The sequence below is a fragment of the Xenopus laevis genome, chromosome 9_10S, assembly GCF_017654675.1.
Source record: "Xenopus laevis strain J_2021 chromosome 9_10S, Xenopus_laevis_v10.1, whole genome shotgun sequence".
Lineage (NCBI taxonomy): Eukaryota > Metazoa > Chordata > Amphibia > Anura > Pipidae > Xenopus > Xenopus laevis.
In genome coordinates this window covers 6,213,193-6,234,108 of record NC_054388.1, presented here as the reverse complement: position 1 = coordinate 6,234,108, position 20,916 = coordinate 6,213,193, and the positions used below count along the sequence as shown (strand labels likewise).

Below are 20,916 nucleotides of genomic sequence, written 5' to 3'. Positions count from 1 at the left end.
CTAATTAACCCCTGTGCAGAGACTTACAGCAATAGAGACCACTTTGTGCCAATGAACTCAAAATCTTCCCAAAAATCCTTTGCCTCAGTTCCTGACATCCCATAATAAGTCTGATTTGATTCACTTGTGTGACTGTGAAGAGGGAGGGGTGCGTATGGGGGGAATGGAGGGGTGCGTATGGGGGGAATGGAGGGGTGCGTATGGGGGGAATGGAGGGGTGCGTATGGGGGGAATGGAGGGGTACGTATGGGGGAATGGAGGGGTGCAAATGGGGGAATGGAGGGGTTGCGTATGGGGGGAATGAATGTGAGAAAGGCAGTTTGTGAATGGGGAGATGAGGGTTTGAGGGGGGCATGTTGGGGGTGGAAGGGAATGTAACTGAGCAGAATTAAGAAAGCAAAACCATCTGGGAGAGGAGGAAGTTTTTTTTTTTTTTTTACAAGGCAGGAGGAGGGTTGGGGTTTTGTTGACACCCCAGTATTAAAAGGTGTAATGTGGTTAAAATCCAGTTGGTGGGGGAAAAGTGGGGTGAAAATGTCAGGGAGTAAATGCATTTCCAGGTATCTAATCAAATAATCAATGTAACAATCACCTTTAAGCAGCAGTCCTGCCCTGCTTTATGGCTGCTGAGATTCTAGCTATCCTTATAACAGATTTGGACCTACAGTAAATACAGTGCAAGAATCTGAGCTCTTCCCAGGATAATTCTAGTGCTGTTTAAAAATGAGAATTTCTAAACACTAGATATAGCTAATAGCACTGATAAAAGGGAACCCAAACAACATAGTAATCATTAAGGAAAATTCTAGGATGATTGACAGCTTGTATCATCAGCCGTAACAAAAAAAAAAGTTAATTAAAAAAACCCACATAGACGCATTGTTCCTTCGCTCGCTGGTTGGAAACATGATGTAGCACATATGTTTTAAAATACCCATGTGAACGAGCAGTAAGGATTCCTCATTAACAAGCTTTGCATTCTCTGGATACTCATGAACAGACTGGGATTATGGCCGTCGGCCAGGAGTGATCACACAGCGATGCTGAGAGGTCTCGCTACAAACAATCAAAGGCAGATCATGTCCCAAGCCTGTCTGTAGCTCTCGGCTGAATTGAGTGTATGAGGCTTGCAGGGGGTTCCTCTAATACAGTGGTCCCCAACCAGTGGCTCGTGAGTAACATGTTGCTTACCAACCCCTTGGATGTTGCCCTCAGTGGCCTCAAAGCAGGTGATTGTTTTTGAATTCCGGGCTTGGACACAAGTTTTGGTGCATAAAAACCAGATGTACTGCCAACCAGAGCCTCCTGTAGGCTGCTAGTCCACATAGGGGCTACCAATAGCCAATCACAGCCCTTATTTGACACCACCCAGGAACATTTTCCATGCTTGTGTTGCTCCCCAACTCTTTTTACATCTGAATGTTGCTCACGGGTGAAAAAGGTTGGGCACCCCTGCCTTAGATGTTGCTCCCAGTGGCCTCAAAGCAGGAGCTTCTTTTTGAATTCCTGGGTTTGGGGCAAGTTTTGGTTGTATAAAAACCAGGAGTACTGTCAAACAGAAACTCCTGTAGGCTACCAGTTCACATAGGGGATGTCAATCACAGCCCATGATTGGCACCCCCAGAAACTTTACATACTTGTGATTAGGGATGCACCGAATCCAGGATTCAACCTTATTCAGCAGGATTTGGATTCGGCTGAATTCTTCTGCCCGGCCGAACCGAATCCTAATTTGCATATACAAATTCGGATTTGGTTCGGTATTCGGCCGAATCTTTAGCAAAGGATTCGGGGGTTTGGCTGAATCCAAAATAGTGGATTCGTTGCATCCCTACTGGTGACGCTCTGCGACTTTTTCTTACATTTTAATGTGGCTCACAGGTAAGAAAGGTTGGGGATTCCTGGTCTAATAGAAGGGACATTGCGGGTGTGGATACAATGAATGTATGATGTGTTAAACACTAGTATTTTTGAGATATTCTGGCCACTGGATCTGTGTTGTGGGGGAAACGCAATAGGCGACTATTGCAAAAATAGGCGGCATTTAAAGGGGGTGGTTTACCTTTAAGTTAAATTTTAGTATGTTAGACAGTGGCTAATTTTAAGCTCCTTTTTTAAATTATTTGCGTTCTTCTTCTTCTGACTCTTTCCAGGTTACAATGGGGGTCACTGACCCCATCTTAAAAAAAAATGCTCTGTAAGGCTACACATTTATTGTTATTGCTACTCAACTTTTTATTCAGGCCTCTCTCCTCTCTCCCAGTCTATTATTTAAATCATTGCATGGTTGCTAGGGTAATTTGGACCCTAGCAACCAGATGGCTGACATTGCAAACTGGAGAGCTGCTAAATAACACAAATAAAAACACAAATAATAAAAAATGAAAAACAATTGCAAATTGTCTCAAAATATCACGCTGTACATCATACTAAAAGTCAATTTAAATGTGAACAACCCTTTAAAGGAAAACTATACCCCAGAATATGCAAACAGGTTCTAGTCTGTGTGTGTTAATGTCTGTGAACTTGCCAGACTAGGGGTAGGCAATAGGGAAGGTAGATGCCTGGCGTCCCCCTATATACAGTATATGACTAGTATAAGGTATTGAAGTGTATGGAAATGGCCTATATAAGGTATATGGTTGATATGAGGCATTGACGTGTATGGGAAAAGCCCTAGATACAGTATATATTTAATATAAGGTATTGAAGTGTATGGGAAAAGCCCTAGATACAGTATATGATTGATACAAGGTATTGAAGTGTATAGGAATGGCCCAATATACAGTATATGATTGATACAAGGTATTGAAGTGTATAGGAATGGCCCAATATACAGTATATACAAGGTATTGAATGAAGTATAAAGGAATGGCCCAATATTCCATATATGATTAATATATGGGAATGGCCTTATGCAACTGCTTGACAGAAGTTATTAAAGCTGCAAAGAATCCTAAAAACATTATTTTCTGCTTGCTGTATAATGAAAATGGCAAGAAATTATACTAAATATGCAAATAAAACACATCATTGTGTTATTTATATCCCAGATCTCCTCTAGTTGTTTCTTGGAGCAGCTGTCTGTTTTTTAATGTATTTATGATTGTTTTTTTATGGTTAAATGTGTGAGTAAAAGAGGGGGGCATCATCCAAACCTCAATATATTATCACCGATTTACGGGATAATATATTCACAGAGGAACCCATAAAAAGAAAAGAGGTTCTGACACCCCACGGAAGCCAAAATCATTGACAATATATAGATCAGTTATGTATTCCATATTACAGGGCATTTGTCCTTAAAAGGAGTAGTTGTCGGTACTAAGAGAGAGGGGACCAGAGGGGTAAGCAGAAAAGGGAACAAAGCTAGGGGGGCGCCAGGCATATATCTTCCCTATTGACTACCCCTAGTCCGGCTATGTGAGTCCTATTCTAAGAGGAGAAGGAAAGTCATTTATACTATTTCATTCTCCTGCACACAGTGGTGTTACTACCAGGGGTGGCCCCTGCACCCCCAATGGGGGTCGTGTCCAGGGAGGGAAAGTACACAGCCAAAAGTATCCTTTTCTTTTTGTCTTTTTTTCCCTGTTCTTTACAGGCATTTAGAAACAGTGGGAGACTAAGAGGGGTGGAGATTGAAGTGTGCGTGCGCATGAGATGCCCTGTGTGACCTCAGTTACCCGATGTGTAATGGTAGGCAGGGAAATGGTGCCAGTTTAACTTAAGTTGGGGTATTTATACATAGAATTGCGACTGTGCCATCCTTGTATTCGTTTTGGGGTATTTATACATGGAATTGCGACTGTGCCATCCTTCTATTAGTTTTGGGGTATTTATACATGAAAATGCCACCTTGCCATCCTTCTATTAGTTTTGGGGTATTTTTACATGGAATTTCGACTGTGCCATCCTTGTATTCGTTTTGGGGTCTTTATACATGGAATTTCGACTGTGCCATCCTTTTATTAGTTTTGGGGTATTTATACATGGAAATGCCACCTTGCCATCCTTCTATTAGTTTTGGGGTATTTTTACATGGAATTGCGACTGTGCCATCCTTCTATTAGTTTTGGGGTATTTATACATGAAAATGCCACCTTACCATCCTTCTATTAGTTTTGGGGTATTTTTACATGGAATTTCGACTGTGCCATCCTTGTATTCGTTTTGGGGTCTTTATACATGGAATTTCGACTGTACCATCCTTTTATTAGTTTTGGGGTATTTATACATGGAAATGCCACCTTGCCATCCTTCTATTAGTTTTGGGGTATTTTTATATGGAATTTCGACTGTGCCATCCTTGTATTAGTTTTGGGGTATTTTTACATGGAATTGTGACTGTGCCATCCTTGTATTAGTTTTGGGGTATTTATACATGGAATTGTGACTGTGCCATTCTTCTATTAGTTTTGGGGTATTTATACATAGAATTGCGACTGTGCCATCCTTGTATTCGTTTTGGGGTATTTATACATGGAATTGAGACTGTGCCATCCTTCTATTAGTTTTGGGATATTTTTAAATGGAGTTGCGACTGTGCCATCCTTGTTTTTGTTTTGGGGTATTTTTACATGGAATTGCGACTGTGCCATCCTTGTATTAGTTTTGGGGTATTTATACATGGAAATGCCACCGTGCCATCCTTCTATGAGATTTGGGGTATTTATACATGGAAATGCCACCGCGCCATCCTTCTATGAGTTTTGGGGGGCCCAGTTGCAAATTTTCACACCAGGGCCCCTAGGTGTCTAGTTACGCCACTGACTGCGCATGCGTCTGCCCCAGTAAATTTTAAGAGCAAAGAAGTTAAGGAGACTGTCCCCGGGCTGGAGCAGTTTTCTGCTGACAGGAGCACCGACCCTGAGTGTCAGGTAAGTTAAAGGTGTGGTTCTCCTTTGAGTTCACTTTAAGTATATTATAGAATGACCAATTCTAAGCAACTTTACAATTGGTCATCATTATTTTTATTTTGTACAGTTTTTAAATAATTTGCCTTCTTCCACTGAATTTTCTCCCCTTTTAATTGGGCCTCACTGACCCCATCTAAAAGCAAATGCTCTGTAAGGCTACACATTTATTGTTACTTTTTATTATTCGTCTTTTTATTCAGGCCTCTCCTATTCATATTCCAGTCTCTTGTTCAAATCCGTGCATGGTTGCTAAGGTCATTTGGACCCTAGCAATCAGATTTCTGAAAGCGCAAACTGGAGAGCTGCTGAATAAAAAGCTTAATAACTCAAAAACCACAAATAATAATAAAAAAAAATTAAGCCAATTGCAAATTGTCATTTTGCATCATACTCAAAGATGAACAACCCTTTTAATACAGCCACTTGGGGCTGGGGGTGCCTAGTTTTTTCCCCCCTCAAGTATAAATAACTTTCTTACTGCTTAAATATTTTCTGCCCTCCCTGTTTAGCAGGACATGCTAAATTGCTCTCTGATATTTAAATCTGTCTAAGGGCTCTTACACACGGCTGTTTTTGCCTGCGCTCCCCTGCGTTGCGCTTTCTTCCGTTCAGCCGCAGGGGGATCGCAGGAGTAAACGCAGACGATTATTTTGAAGGAGGCTGTACTTACATAGACGCATGTAAGCGACAAACGCAGGTGAAATGCAACATGCTGCATCCCAACCATGCGTCTCTGTGAGTACAGCCTCGTTCAAAATAATCAACCGCGTCTACTCCTGCGATCCCCTGCGTCTGAACGGAAGAAAGCGCAACGCAGGGGATCGCAGGCAAAAACGGCCATGTGTAAGAGCCCTTAACTCTCAAAGTTGCAGTGGTGCAAACATAGAAACTCTGATTCTTTCAGCAAGAGGATCCATTCAGACAAAATACCAGACACAATAGACGAAGCGTCTGTGACATTTCCATGGAAAGGTTTCCCCTGATGTCAGGGAAGACAGCGCTCAGCGTAAGCTTAATTATTAGTATTTATTTATATAGCCCTGACATATTACACAGTCACTCTCATCAGTTACTGTCCCAGTGGAGCTTACAGTCTAATTTACTGTCACAGCCAAGAACACACACACACACTAAGGTCAATTTTATCATCTGCCTGTATGTTTATGGACATATCAGATTGATTACAGGCAAAATCCCATTTCCAGCTCACATTCAGCTGATTCCCCAAGCAGCAGTGTTGCCTGGTAATTCAGTGCACTGATTACATTATAAATTTCTGGGAGGCAGTCTATTTCCTCTGTTCCCTCCGGGGTGGTGTGCCTGCCAGTGTTCTAACAACTGATTTGCTCTTTGATATATTTGGGGGAAACAAGCCAGACGTTCAATGTACTTCCTAAACTTACTGGAAACTCTGCGGCAACATTAAAAGAGAAGTTCAGCACAGCTTATTGGTATCCGACAGAAATACAGCTGCTGTGATGACAGTAACCTTTAATTACAGGCGTTCGCTCTCATGTTGTGACTTCCTGTCAGGGACAGGCAGCATGAATCCTTTGGTTGACATGGGTTAGGTTGAGCGAGCAGAGTAATAAAAAGGAAACGCCAAGTAATTCATGCGGAACCTATTGCTCGGGATCCATTACATTTAAATGTATTGCCGCTACCCTATTATTCAGATTTGTTTGCTAGAAATAGGCAATAATTGGGCCAATCACAGTCAGTTATGACCTGATCCCTGCAGTTTACGCAATTCCACCAGTATAAGAATCTAGATACAGATTGACAGCACTTTGTATCTAGTATTTCTACTGCATTTAAAGGAATTAATGGGGCACAGGCTGGCACAGAACCTGCGGGTTGGTTCTATGCAACGCTACTCTAGTTTGTTACAAACGGACTCAGCCTATGGACCTTCCAGTGTAAGACATGATTCTCCATTGTTCCCTTCCTTGGCCCCTGCCATCTTTCATTTATACATTTATATACTTGGGCCTGCCCTGCCCTATCTGGTGGCATCAGAGACAGGTTAGTCAGGCATGGGTATATAAATGGTGGCAGCACAAATGGGATACAGCAATTAGGGTGGGGTGTGGTTTAAGCTTTTGTCAACTTGTAAAAGGGATGATCATGATCTACTTACTCATTTTGTGTCTGACCCAAAAGTTAAGCGCCCTCATTTTTGCATTACTTTATAATGAAGCAGTGTTGAGAAAAGCCAGCCGGGTGCCCTAGGCAGCCCTACAAATGTATCTGCCGCGTATTCTGGGCTCTGTGCAAAAAGTCAATTGGGTTGGAAACTTTGTGCTTTTTTTCTGGCTGTTCAGTGCAGGAGATCAAAGAGAAAGTTGGGACATTTCAGTAACTATCCAGGGATGCGGGTTGAGCTGTCAAAATCGGGACTGTCCCATGGAAAAAGGGACAGTTGGGAGGTATGTGGTAGTGCAGTAGCAATATTACTAATGGCTGGCTCCAGGGTCAGCAGGACACCTGGAAAAAAACCCAATGGGCCCCAGCCAGCCCAGAACTGTTCTTCCAATCAGCTGCCCCCAAAGTAAACATGTGATGTATGCGGTAGCACACTCATGGTGGGGAGAGTGTGTTGGGTCCAGAGTTTTGAAGTCTGGAGGGGGCCACCCTTTGACTACCAGGATGGCTTTTTGGTGTTGCAGCCCCATCGGGCCCCTAATGCTCCACTCTGAGCCTGGCTGGCTCTCTTAAAGGGATCCTGTCATCGGAAAACATGTTTTTTTCAAAACGCACCAGTTAATAGTGCTACTCCAGCAGAATTCTGCACTGAAATCCATTTCTCAAAAGAGCAAACAGATTTTTTTATGTTCAATTTTGAAATCTGACATGGGGCTAGACATTTTGTCAATTTCCCAGCTGCCCCTGGTCATGTGACTTGTGCCTGCACTTTAGGAGAGAAATGCTTTCTGGCAGGCTGCTGTTTTCTCTTCTCAATGTAACTGAATGTGTCTCAGTGGGACATGGGTTTTTACTATTGAGTGTTGTTCTTAGATCTACCAGGCAGCTGTTATCTTGTGTTAGGGAGCTGATATCTGGTTACCTTCCCATTGTTCTTTTGTTTGGCTGCTGAGGGGGAAAAGGAAGGGAGTCGATATCACTCCAAATTGCAGTAGAGCAGTAAAGAGTGATTGAAGTTTAGTCACATGACTTGGGGCAGCTGGGAAATTGACAATATGTCTAGCCCCATGTCAGATTTCAAAATTGAATATAAAAAAATCTGTTTGCTCTTTTGAGAAATGGAGCAGCACTATTAACTGGTGTGTTTTGAAAAAAACATGTTTTTTTCCCATGACAGTATCCCTTTAATGTTAGTGGGACTCTCTAACACTGATGGGGCAGTGTGAATTGTGCATAACTCTGCTCAGCGTGTAGGCGGGTGAGTAACTGTTGCACTCACTGGCAGTAAATGGAGGGGTTCAGTACCATCACCTTAGTATATAGAGCAATGATAAAAGTATAACCTATTTCTTCTCCAGTTTCACTGTTTATAAGCGGCCTAAGGTTACATCCAAAATGTAACTGTAACAAAATATTACAGGGCTCGTCTTCCTTTTTGCTGCACAGGGTACATTTATTTGGTAGCCGGGAAACGAGTTGGATTAAAAACAAAGGTCTTTTTCTTTTTTTTTTTTCAAGCGCCATAAATACGCACCTGCTCTCCCGTAGCCAAGGTTTTTCTGAGCGGTTGTCATGGGTTAATTACTTTACCAGGGTGCTAAGGGGAACTTGTCATAAGGTGAAAAAGAAAAATAAGGCTCGGTCATATCTGCACCGCTGGGAAGCTTCAATAGGCTTTTTTTTATTATCCTTTCTATGACTTCTGACAAATGGAGATAATTTAATATGGATTTGTATAATAGCAAGTGCCGCTGCCATAAATCTTACTATGTTTCCTACTCAATTCTAAATCCAAACTTCTTGTTATTCCCTTTATGGTGTATTAATGAAACAAGTGATGACTCCATTGGTTTGGTGACCTCTTTTACCATTTCTGGGAGGCTGTTCCAGGAAAGAACAACTCTCGAGATCTTTTATAGACTCTCACAAAAAGGGACATGTTTTCTGATATTTAAGCGACTCTGTCATGATTTTTATGATGTCATTTTTATTTCTAAATGACCCGGTTTACACTGCAAATAATTTGCTCTACCATGTAAAATTTCATTCCTAACCCAAAAAGTGTATTTCTTTTTTAGTTGTAATATTGGTGTGTAGGTGCATCTCAAGTCATTTTGCCTGGTCATGTGCTTTCAGAAAGAGCCAGCACTTTAGGATGGAACTGCTTTCTGGCAGGCTGTTGTTTCTCCTACTCAATGTAACTGAATGTGTCTCAGTGGGACCTGGATTTTACTATTGAGTGTTGTTCTTAGAGCTACCAGGCAGCTGTTATCTTGTGTTAGGGAGCTGCTATCTGGTTACCTTCCCATTGTTCTGTTGTTAGGCTGCTGGAAGGGAAGGGAGGTGGTGATATCACTCCAACTTGCAGTACAGGAGTAAAAAGTGACTGAAGTTTATCAAAGCACAAGTCACATGACTGTGGGCAGCTGGGAAACTTACAATATGTCTAGCCCCATGTCAGATTTCAAAGTTAAATATAAAAAAAATCAGTTTGCTCTTTTGAAAAATTGGATTTCTGTGCAGAATTCTGCTGGAGCTGCACTATTAACTGATGCATTGTGAAAAAACATGTTTTCCTATGAAGGTATTAAGTAAGTTTTATTATCTATTCCGTAATCTTCAAATAGGTGCTAAGGTATGAGAGTATGTCATTAAAGGGGAACGCCACCCAAAAAATGTTTTTTGCATAGTGATGCATAGGAAATGTCATTCTAAGGAACTTCCTGATATGTTCAGGCCACACATCTTAGTGATAGGCGAATTTATTCGCCAGGCGCGAATTCGCGGGGAAATTGCGTGATTCACCGCCAGCGAATAAAATTTGCCGGCATCAAAAACGGGCGCTGTTTCGTGAATTTTTCGCCGTTTCGCAAAGTGAAACGGCGCAAATTCGCCTATCACTAATCTTAATCATGCTTGCTGAAGGTTTGTATGCAACTAGCTGTTAGCTGAATAATAAATATATAGGTATTGGACCTGTTATCCAGAATGTCAATAGCCTGGGGCTTTCCGGATAATGGATCTTTCCAGATAATTTGGATTTTCCTAATTTAAGTCTACTGGAAAATTAGATAAACCCAAAGGGATGGTTCCGCTTTTAATAAGGATTAATTATATCTTAGTAGGGATCAAGTACAAGCCACTGTTTTATTACAGAGAAAAAATAAATCATTTAATCTGGATTATTTGGATAAAATTGAGTCTATGGGAGATGGCCTTTCTGGAATTCAGAGCTTTCTGGATAACTGATCCCATACCTGTACTTCGTTCAGGCCTAGCATCTTCCTAAAGACAGTCCTGTAACATTTAGGTGACCGTTGTCACCTATTAACCCCATTCCGATAATCCCATTTAATTTGTGGCCACTAAATATAAATAAGAGTGTTGGATAAAGGGCAATTGATACTGCCCTGTAACAAGGGATCTTCAGTGTGCCTCCAGGCTCTTTGCCATAAAGCAAGGCAGGCCTGGCGTTACCTTAGAAAAAAGGAAATAGAGTACAGATATGAAACCTGTTATCCAGAATGTTCGGGACTTGAGGCTTTCCAGATAACAGATCTTTCCATACTTTGGATCTTCATACCTAGAAAATCATGTAAACATTAAATAAATCCAATAGGCTGGTTCTGCTTCCAATAAGGATTAATTATATCTTAGATGGGATCAGGTCTGAATCCTTTGTGAAAGATTATTGCACCCCTAATTGCAAATTATTGCAAATTAGGGGTGGGAAGGGGAAAACATTTTTTACTTAATTGTTTTGTGACAAAAAGCTGCACGACTTATCTCCCCGCCCCTTCATGACTTGGGGCAGCTGGGAAATTGACAATATGTCTAGCCCCATGTCAGATTTCAAAATTGAATATAAAAAAATCTATTTGCTCTTTTGAGAAATGGATTTCAGTGCAGAATTCTGCTGGAGCAGCACTATTAACTGATTCATTTTGAAAAAATGTTTTTTTCCCATGACAGTATCCCTTTAAGCCAAACTTCTCCTTTAAACGGAACCGTTCAGTGGCATATACATCTGTTTATGGTGAAGGCTGCTCCTGTAGCATTCACAAATGAAACCAGTTAATTTGAAATACTCCTCTGTTGTTTATGTGTGTGGTTGTACCAGCCAGCCTTGGCTCTGCGTGCCTGTGATGTCTATTACTCACAATGATTACTTGTTGAATAGAGAAGTGCTCCCTCTCTCTCTGTCTTTTATGTCTGGGCCAGTCATTTCGTTCAGCCTTCATGTGAATGCAGAGAGAATTTATCCCACATCCTCCATGGTCGCACGTTAATAATGGGACCTGCTATCCAGAATGCTCAGGACCTGGGGATCCCCGGAAAACTGATTTTTCCATAATTGGGATCTCCATACATTGTCTACTAGAAAACAAAGATGAAATAAACCCAATGGGCTGGTTTTGCTTCCAATAAGGATTAATTATATCTTAGTTTGGATCAAGTACCATGTATTCTTTTATTATTACAGAGAACAATAATTTTGAAAAATTTGGATTATATAGATAATAAAATGGAGCCTATGGGAGACAGCGATTCCGTAATTCTGAGCTTTCTAGATAAGTGAGAGAGAGAGAAATGACCAGCAACACCGAGGTATTTCGTGAATAATCAAAGTGTATTAGAAAAATCACATGTAAAGCCGACGTGACGTTTCAGTCCACGCAGGGACCCTTCTCAAACCTTTTTTTTTAATATATATATATGTGTGTGTGTATATATATAATATATATATATAAACGGTGTGCTGGTCCATTTTGAAAATATATATATATATATATATATATGTCCAACTGTACCCGCACTCTTACTCCATTATTGGATGTTGGGTGCTTGGTCAAAGAAGTATTGAGAAGTATTAGATTGTGTATGTGTATGTGTATATATATATATATATATATATATATATATATATATATATATATATATATATAATATTGGTATGGGATCCATTATCTTCCAAATTACGGAATGGCCATCTCCCATAGACTAAATTATAATGAAATAATTCAAATTTTAAAAAATGATTTCCTTTTTCTCTGTAATAATAAAACAGTCGCTTCTACTTGATCCCAATGAAGAAGTAGTTGATCCTTATTGGAAGCAAAACCAGCCTTTTGGGTTTATTTAATGTTTATATGATTTTCTAGTAGTGGGCCCCACGGCAAATTATTTTTCAGGTACCCAAAATGTCTAGAGGTTGACCTGTTCTACCCATATTTATTGAAATTGTGTATGAATTAGGGCCTCATGGGGCCCCTATACCTCCCATGATTAAGCCCATGATTAAGCACCCTGAAGGGTGTGAAACGCGTAGGGTGGATGGAGATGAAGCCATAACTTTTAATTTTTCTACTAATAAATGTATCTTTTAACTGAATATCTCTGGTCTTGTGGATCCGTTTGAGTGCCGGTCAGCCCTGCTTCTTTATCTTCTGCCCCTATACCTCCCCCAGCAGCCGCAGGGTCTGCTTCCTCTATAGTTACACCCCTGCCTGTTACTTACTTTGCCCTTCAAACTTCCGTATGATGGTGTCCAGATAAGTGTTCTGTGGGGCCACGTGCCCCCTCCGTACTGGCATATTGAAATCAGCTCTGTCTCCTCCTTGCCAACCTAGAGAAAAAGTTAAGGATTCCTGCAGCCACAACCACAGAGCAAAGTCCTTTTATAGAAGAAGAAATCTTTCAGGCTCCATAGCACGTCCAGATCCCCAAAATTAGTGTCCCCCGGATGGAGAGAATTGTAAAATCCAAGAGCCCACCTCCGGTCTTGGTGGCACAAGGACAGGGAATCTCATATTAACCCTGATGAAGTTGGCAGGTAATGTGCAACAAGCAGGACTGCTGAATGACAGTGGATGATGACAGTTTTGTAGGGATGGGAGAGGCAGAAGGAAGGAGATGCCAAATATGCTCCCCCTACCTTTAACAGAAACATGTGCCACAGGAACAGAGTTGTCAGCAGTAACAACTGCTACAGTGACCGTCTCTCAGACGTCCTAAAAAAAGCCTTTCCCAAGTCCCCAAGGAGATCCAGGATCAGGAGAGCAATTGATGGAAGTAGAAGGCAGCTGATAGCTGTGAGTCTCGCTCCCTCCCTGCAGCTCAGCCTTCTCCTGCTCACTCAGATCAATGGGAAGATAGTGGGAGCTGTCCTCACTCCGTGGTGCTGAATGTGCACAGAGTAATCCGTGGTTGGGGGCGGAGTGGATCTGCTCTCCCCATTAAATCCGGCCTCACGTTGCATGTATGAATACGACTTACTTCCCCTGTTTATACGACAGTTAGGAGGAAATCCCTTTTGCTAACTCTTCAACTGCCAGCCACATCTGATGACACTCAGGCAGGGGGAGGAGGCTACCAACAGAAGGCTTCCCACTGGAGAACTTATAACTATAAATGACTATATAGCAGTTGGTCTTTTTTTTTTTTTAGAGAAGATAAGCCTTCCTAAATCGTTCACATTCTTCTCGCATGTACCCCAGGTTCCATTAGAAACACACTTAAGCAATTTAAGCAGTTGAGGGTCCCAATTTGGTGAGAGGGCCCCAATAAACTGGGATTGTTTTTCCTCCATAAAGGATTAATTGTATTCTAGTTATGATCAAGTACGAGGTACCGTTTTATGATTACAGAGAAAAATGAAATCTTTTTTTAAAAAAAAAATCTGAATTATTTGATTAAAATGGAGTCTATGGGAGAGAGCCTTCCCATAATTTGGTGCGTTCCTGATAACGTATCCCATATTTGTAGTATCATTTGCTCTTGTGTTTGAGATAAATCATCCAGCTGTTACTTAACTATCAGGGCAGAGACACATGCTCAGATTTGGGGAGATTAGTCGCCCAGTGACAAATCTCCCTTTCTTCGGGGCGACTTATCTCCCTGAACTGCCTTCCGCCGGCTAGTACCATAAATCGCCAGCAGGATGGCAATCGGTGCACTTCGTTTTCCAAAGTTGCCTCACAAGGAAACTTCAGGCGACTTCGGAAAACGAGTACCATCCTGCCGGATATTTAGATTCTAGCCGGCGGGAGGCAGTTCGGGGAGATTAGCCGCCCCAAAGAAGAGGCAATTTATCGTCGGGTGACTAAATCACCCAGTATTTGAGCGTCTCTCTGCCCTTATGTGTTCTGTTCTGGAAGTGAATATATATATTATCTGATGCACTGATGTAACGTCTCCATTGCCATTTTGATCATATACTGTATGTTTCTGTACCCTTTGTGCCTGCCTGATAGGGAAAGGTGGCATTAATGCAATAATCTAAGGCAAATAATTATTTGGGATGGGCTGCCTGCTCCTTCCATCGAACTAATCTTTCCTCTATTAATCTCCCACGTGTTAGTTACTTATTAATGATTACAAACAATTGCATGTGTTATTTTGGAGACCTCATTACTCACTCTGCTAACAATTACTGGCTGACAAAGCAACTCACATTTAGCTGAATGTAAAGGTACATTCTTTTTGAGAGGGGATCCCACTATTTGTGTAACTTGCTCCCTTTGTACAGTATATACAGGTGGGTCTATGCAGAGTCAGACTGGTGTCCAGATACCAGATGGGGATTAGGCCCTAGAAGTCAGGTTTTGTAAAGGGAAGGGAGATCCTACATTAGCTGGGCAGCCTCATTGGCTCTGTGCTTGTTTTTACATTGTCCTCAGGCCCCTTCAATAATGTGAGCGGGCAGCCGGATGCATACCCATGGGTATTGTAGATAAGACAAATTAGACATACAGCTGGACATATACACAGACCAATATATACAGACTTATAGATGGTAGAGACAGACACACAGCCAGACATATAGATAATACAGATAGGACAGTTGTTACACAGTTGTAGCGCATGCGGAAGGAATGTGCAACCTGCAAAATTACAGAAAATTTAATGCTTTCCTGAGATTTTGAGGGTACAGGGTATGGTGAAGAAGAAAGTCTTTTTATTGCCCTGGCCCACCTTGGGTTAAGCCTTGGGAGTAAATAAAGAACAATAGTCCCTTGGTGCCACATTTCTCTTTTATTGCTCCGAAACACCTACTGGTGCTGTATATTTGCCTTCCACTTTCTATATCCACCTAAATCTCCTTCATGTGGGATTATGCACTGACCCAAGCACCTAACATATTTATCTTCTTCTCTGGTGGACGGACAACTCCTTAGAGATGCCTCTGTCTCCGTTATGCTGCCTGAAGGGATGTCCTCATCTGGCTTTGTTGTAGGGTGCCCCCACCTGAATTAGGAACTTGATACCACTTTTCACTTGCTAAACCCGAAACCTCCTTTCTTCTAGTCAAGGAGATTTACTGGCTTGGCTGTAGCAGTAACAGACTGCCTGGGATTCTGATCTGTCTGTAGTGGTGACAGATGGCAATGGATTCAAGTCTGGCTGTAGCAGTCTGCAGTGGCTTCTAGTCTGGTTGTAGCAGTAACTGACTTCATCTGATTCTCTTCTGACTGTAAAGGATTCTCATTGGGATGGATTCGGAACTGTTGCAATGACCAACAATGGGTTCTGGTCTGGTCTTCACAGTGACAAGACTGTCTTTAGCTTTAGTGATGATAGACTTCAATTGATTTTGCACTGTTTGAAAAGGTGACTTACTGCAATGGACTTTGGACTTACTGTACCAGTGACTGACTGCAATGGATTCTGATCTAGACTACCATAGAAACTTGCATGGCTGTAGCAATAGCTGATGAAAGTATTCCAGCTTGCCTGTAGCCTGGAGAGACTGCAACATAAAGACCCACAAACATCTAATTTTACAAACACCAACAAGGGAATCAATTAATGACTATAGGATGCAATTACAAAGGAACAGCAGGGGATTTATGTTTATGCTGCCCCTTAAATCATTTTGAAAGCAATTTCATGGCTGAACAAACTGAAAGATGATTTATAAAAGTAGGGGTATGCTGAACTATTCTATTTTTTATTTCAAAGTTCTATGTATCTGTATCCGATAAGTTCTGTTTATTCCAGCTAAAAATTCATTGTTTTTCAGGCCATTTGTCACTGCCAGATCAGCCCATGCAGGTGTGTTGGTATGGAATACAAATACAGGAGCAGGGGAGTAATGGCTCTTGTTATTAAGGAGTTCATGTTGGTTATTAGTGAAGAATATTCTTTAGGCCGGGACCTTTGTATCTTGTGTGGCTGCAAACAGAGAAGGGGATCCAGATCAGGCAAATATTTCAGAATAAAACAACAAAAATGTTTTTTTTTTTTTTTGTTGGTAGGGTGCTCAGTCCTTAAGCATTATCCCAGATTATCTAAGAATAAGACCCTCTGTAGATAATTAAAATAGATGGAGTAAGAACTTCGTAAAATCTACTACCAGGATTTAGGGGCAGATTCACTAAGGGTCGAATTTCGAAGTTAAAAATACTTCGAAATTCGACCCTCGAATTGAAATCCTTCGACTTCGAATATCGAAGTCGAAGGATTTAGCGCTAAACGTTCGATCGAACGATTCGAAGGATTTTAATCAAACGATCGAATGAATATCCTTCGATCAAAAAAAGTTTAGCAAGCCTATGGGGACCTTCCCCATAGGCTAACATTGACTTCGGTAGGTTTTATCTGCCGAAGTAGGGGATCGAAGTTTTTTTTAAAGGGAAAGTACTTCGACTATCGAATGGTCGAATAGTCGAACGATTTTTACTTCGAATCGTTCGATTTCGTTCGAATTCGAACGAATTTAACCAATTCGATGGTCGAAGTACCCAAAAAATACTTCGAAATTTGAATTTTTTTCATTCGAATCCTTCACTCGAAGTTAGTGAATCTGCCCCTTAATGTCTTGTGTTTGCCTTTGCCAAATAGATTTCCAGGAATTATGTGGTTATTAGGATTATGGGCCACAGAAGCCAAAATTTAGACAGAATTCTAAGCTTTTAGAGAGAAAAAAAAGAATAAGGTGGGTAAGGAGACCAACTCTGACTGGTATCTACAACATAGCCCTACAGTTTTATGACCTCCGCCAAACAGCCATAATTTAAACTACCCCTACATCACCAAAGGTAATATATTTTTCTCGTTCTATCACCTTAGCAGCACTATATGCTTATAAATACCACTCAGCTGAACTGAAGAAGCCTCTCGGATTACTCAAGGCAACACTGTGTAACACTATCAGTGATGTTTCCCCAGTTCAATAAGGTCAGGGGACCAATCTATGCAATGAGAAGCCGTGAACCCTCACCCAGGGGCAAATTCACTAAGTCGCGAAGCGCCGAACGCTAGAGTTAATTCGCTAGCGTTTGGCATTTTCGCTACTGCGCAAATTCACTAACGAACGCTGGCGTAGTTTCGCTAGTGTTACTTCGCAACCTTACACCAGGCGAAGCTTCGCTAGCGACGAAACTACGCAAATTCACTAACTTGCGCAGTGTAGTGAACGCTACCTTTTACGCTAGACTTCCTTCGCCACCTCAGACCTGGCGAAGCGCAATAGAGTAGAAAGGGATTGTTTAAAAAAAAAGTCAATTTTTTTTCTAAGTCCCAAAAAACGCTGGCGTGTTTTCTACATATTGGCTGAAAAGATCGAAAAAATTTTGGGGCTCCCCTTCCTCCCCCCTACATTTCCTGACTCATGGCAACTTACCTAGACAGTGGGCACATGTGAAGGGCAAAATAAAATTTTTATTTGCTGATTTGAAGGTTTTCTAGGCATTTGTAGTGCAGATACGTGTTCCTCCATTGAAATTTGAATTTCGCGCCGTATTCAAATTAGCCTAGCTAGCGTAACTTCGCTTTATATAGCGAATCAACGCTAGCGCAACTCCGCAACCTTACGCTACCCTTGTGCGCAACTTCGGATTTTAGAGAATTTGCGAAGCGCTGGCAAAACTACGCCTGGCGAAGCGCGGCGAAGTTGCGCCTGGCGCAACTTCGCATCTTAGTGAATTTGCCCCTTAGTTCTTTTCTCATTGGATTGATGTGATAATGTTATTATATGGTCACTGATTCGTTAAACCTTTGTTTTTTTATCTAAAAAAAAAGTACTTTGTCGTACTATCTGATTATAATGAAAGATAATTAAGAAAACACAGTGCCGTAATCTCGATAGGTTAAGGGCAGAGGCACATGCTCAGATTTGGGGAGATTTAGTTGCCTGGCGACAAATCTCCTCTTCTTCGGGTAGGGTTGCCACCTGGCCGGTAAAAATGATGGTTGATCCCAATATTATTAATAGGGAAAAAATATAAATATATATATGAAGGCCGGTATTTTTTTCCAGAAAAGGTGGCAACCCTATTTTAGGGGTGACTAATCTCCCCGAAATGCCTCGCTCAGGCTAGAATGTAAATCGCGGATGTGATGGCACTTGGATCGCTTCGTTTTCCAAAGTCGCCCAAAGTTTCCTCGTGAGTGCACCGATTGCCATCCCGCCTGCAATTTACATACTAGCCAGCGGGAGGCAGTTCGGGGAGATTAGTCGCACTGAAAAAGAGGAGATTTGTCTCTGGGTGACATTCTAGCTAAGGGATGTATGTCAAAAACTGTCCAGTGTCAGATAGGAAATTGTTTCATCCTCTTTTCAAACGCTATGCAGCTAATTGAGCCTGAGATATCATGCCAGGCTTTGCACCTCTGGGGTGAGCAGGAACAGTGATGGACAGTGGAACTTTTGCACTTTTTCTGCACATTGCACGGGCCCAGGGGAAATAGGGGTATGAAACAGCTTAACATTTAAAGAAATGAAAGCTTATTTATAGACATTCCCCCGAGGGAATTACTGGGGCCAGTGCAGAAAGACAACCTAGCTCTGTCTGACAAAGATATAAGGATAATACCTGTCATATTATAAAACATACACATCTTACAGAGAAAGGACAAGCTGGGAGGTCTCCGAGTTTAAAGGGATAATGTCATCCCTTTGAATTTGACTTTTGTCCACAATACAAAGGAATATTATATGCCCTTCATTGGATCAGTCCAAGCAGCTTTCCAATATACATTGATTAAAATACGTTGGTTTAAAAGTGATTTGTAAATGTAATTGCAATCGTATTTGCTTATCCTTTTTGTTCAGAACGCACTCCTGATTCGGAACAGTGTAGCAGACGTAATTATTGTTTATCAGCTGGCTTCTGCTGCATTGTTTCAGGAGTCAGAACCAGCAGTGCAAAATCCAGACAGGTACTGCTGTCTATAGAAGTTGCAACCTTTGAAATTGTGAATATTAGAAAGTTGCTTAGCACTGAACTTTATTTCATTACTTTAGGGGAGAACCTTAGGCAATTTGAACCATCGTGGGGGATGCAGACCAGCTAGGAGAGAGAAGCTAGTCTCATAATTGTGTATTATTTTGCCTGGCTGTCTCTTTCCATGCAGCTCTGCTTTATGAATGTGTGGAGTTTGTACAATCCACAAGCTGTCTGTGACATCATGGCACCACCATCAGCTAATCAATCAAATTATTATGAGAGGGTGCCCACCAATCCACAGAACATGAGACAAGTGGTCTTTCAAAGCCACATATGCAGTAGTGCATGATCAAGAAGGAGCGTGGCACTGTTATATTTGGATGGCCAACAAAAAAAAAATTTTCTAGGAAAGAAAATTACCATAAACAATTTAAGATTTAGTTGCCTTTATTGGTGTAACAAGCTCTATGATGCAACATAATGTAGAGTTTAAGCTCTGCGTGGAGCCATTTATATCCCAAGGAAATATTGCGGCAGCATTAAAATAGAAGAGGTGATCAATCAAGCGCCAGATATAGACACCCCGGAGGCTTCATTAGATCATTGGAAGTGTCGTTCCTCTACAGGGGAGAGCGGAGACTAAGTGACAAGATAAAATATGAGCCGGATCATAGCGACCAAGATCAACTCTCTGCTCCCTCTCTCTGCTCATGTCTGATCTTGGTAGAGTCACCGTTGCCTGCTATATAACCCACTGTGGTTTAAGGCTTTGGTATAATCCATGTAAGGCTTGTAGTGCAGATTTGTTATTGAGTCTTATACGTGATAATTGCTTTTATATCGGATTTGCCTTAGGGACTATACTGTGTTTATAAGCACGACTTTCTTTCTGTTGGCTTCTGCTTTAAATAGACAATAAAGGCACAACAAAGCCTCCCATCAAATAGAGAGAGAGAGAGAGAGAGAGAGAGAGAGAAAAAAATGAAATAAAGGCCAATGGCAAAGTTGCTTAGAATTAGCTATTCTATAACATACTAAAAGTTAACTTAAAGCTGAACCACCCATTTAAGGCAATGATGGGTCCTTCCCATGTGATAAGCAACACCACTTAAATGGGTAGTGAAATCAGAGTCCCCGGTTGGTGACCACTTTATTCATTCATTGAGTCCTGTCCAGATTTGCAGTTTTCCAATCTGGGCAAGGAGTTTGAACTGGACAGTAGTGGTGGGGGTGTTGGCAAAAACCCGGCCCCCACACCTGTAGAATGTTAGTACGTTACCCAACCCGCGGTCATTATTTATATAACCACATCGGATCCACCCATCTCTGAAGTCAGCGGCGGGGATAGGGAAAGCAGGAGCGAGTATATAAAACAGCTGATGACAGGTGGAAGGGTAACCTCATGGTGTGGAACAGTTTGGCCTGTACTATAAAGATATGCTGAGCCATTGGGCCCAAACATCACTACCTGACGGCCATTGTGAAGACCAGTTGAAAACAAGACAGGTGGCAACCGTAGCTTGCAATGAGGTGTTATTTCTAAATACGTTTCAGCCACGGAAACACTCCCCAACCAATGGTTTGGCCCATTAGTTTGTCCATATTTTCAGTGAAGATACTAATGACATTCCATGTATCCTCTCCCCTTTGCTCAGTCCACTTCATTCACTCCTACTCCATCTTTC

General features: G+C 41.5%; 1 protein-coding gene across 1 annotated transcript in view; it reads right to left on the bottom strand.

Moving 5' to 3' along the window:
* LOC108702565 (potassium voltage-gated channel subfamily H member 6) overlaps positions 1–12,936 on the bottom strand; it is a 67,943-nt gene extending 55,007 nt beyond the window's left edge. Inside the window, exon 1 of the mRNA XM_041578596.1 lies at positions 12,580–12,936. Within this exon, the coding sequence (XP_041434530.1) occupies positions 12,580–12,655 (76 nt within the window). The 5' untranslated portion in view covers positions 12,656–12,936. The remainder of the gene's footprint in view (positions 1–12,579) is intronic.
* Between the last annotated feature and the right edge of the window lie 7,980 nt (positions 12,937–20,916).